Below are 1123 nucleotides of genomic sequence, written 5' to 3'. Positions count from 1 at the left end.
TATATATATACGTATATATATATATATATATATATATATATATATATATATATATATATATATATATATATATATATATATATATATATATATATATATAGATCGATATAATATATATATATACATATATATATATATATATATATATATATATATATATATATTAACCTCTGACATCTCACCACCATGCAACTTGCTTATAACTTCTCTCGTACTCTCTCAGGAGACGGACCTGCTGCCAAGGCGGTCACAAAGAGCTTAGAGCAACTGGACAGCACACTGTCAGAAGCAGCACCCTCAACTGACCAAAACACCATGCGAAATGATACCACAACACCAATACCAAAGACATCAGATAACAGCGAGAGTGTACCAATGCACACACCTGAGAAGTCAAGGTCAAACACGCCTGCGCCAAAGACAAGCCCCACAGCCGAGGAAGTCACAGCACAGCCACGGACACAGCACGCGCAAGACGCACAACAGTCTGACAACGGTACCACACCAACGCAACAAAGTACATCTAAGGCAGCAGCCGATGACACAGCATCGCGAGAAGATGCGTTAACGTTAACGGATACGCCCAGCAAGGCAAACGCAAATGCAAACAACATATACCAACGCCTGTACTTTGCACAGCAGATGCCTTCCTACGGCCCGGCGCCGCCCGCTGTGAGTGCGGCTACGCTGCAGGTGAGTCATTGAACAGACCTCCACACATGTAGCACTGAATATGTTCATATGTATTCTAGGCTATGCACGAGGTGTGTCAGGGAACACGTGATATAATATGTTAACGGAATAGGCTGATTTGATTATAGGGTGTGGATGATGCGTAGCTTTGGCTATTTTATGAGATGCCGCCGTCGCACGATATAGTTGTATACTGTGGAACTCACATATGAACATAACTTCTCCACGCTACGTATATATATATATATATATATATATATGTGTTATTATTATTATTATTATTATTACTACAATCATAATTAATATTATTATTCTTATTATTATATTATTATATAATATATATATATATATATAATATATAATTGTATATGTATTGTATAACTATTATATATATACACACACACACACACACACACACACACACACANAT

General features: G+C 36.7%; 1 protein-coding gene across 1 annotated transcript; it reads left to right on the top strand.

The window, feature by feature from the left end:
* Nucleotides 1-223: 223 nt before the first annotated feature.
* On the top strand, nucleotides 224-693 carry SARC_16880 (hypothetical protein; the record flags this gene model as incomplete). The annotated part of the gene is made up of 1 exon (XM_014289017.1): nucleotides 224-693. A coding segment is annotated over one exon (470 nt), but the record flags the coding sequence as incomplete, so codon positions are not given.
* Nucleotides 694-1123: the final 430 nt, after the last annotated feature.

This window comes from Sphaeroforma arctica, assembly GCF_001186125.1.
Source record: "Sphaeroforma arctica JP610 unplaced genomic scaffold supercont1.9122, whole genome shotgun sequence".
Lineage (NCBI taxonomy): Eukaryota > Ichthyosporea > Ichthyophonida > Sphaeroforma > Sphaeroforma arctica.
Note: the sequence above shows the minus strand (reverse complement) of the source record. Positions and strands in the feature narration are given on the sequence as shown.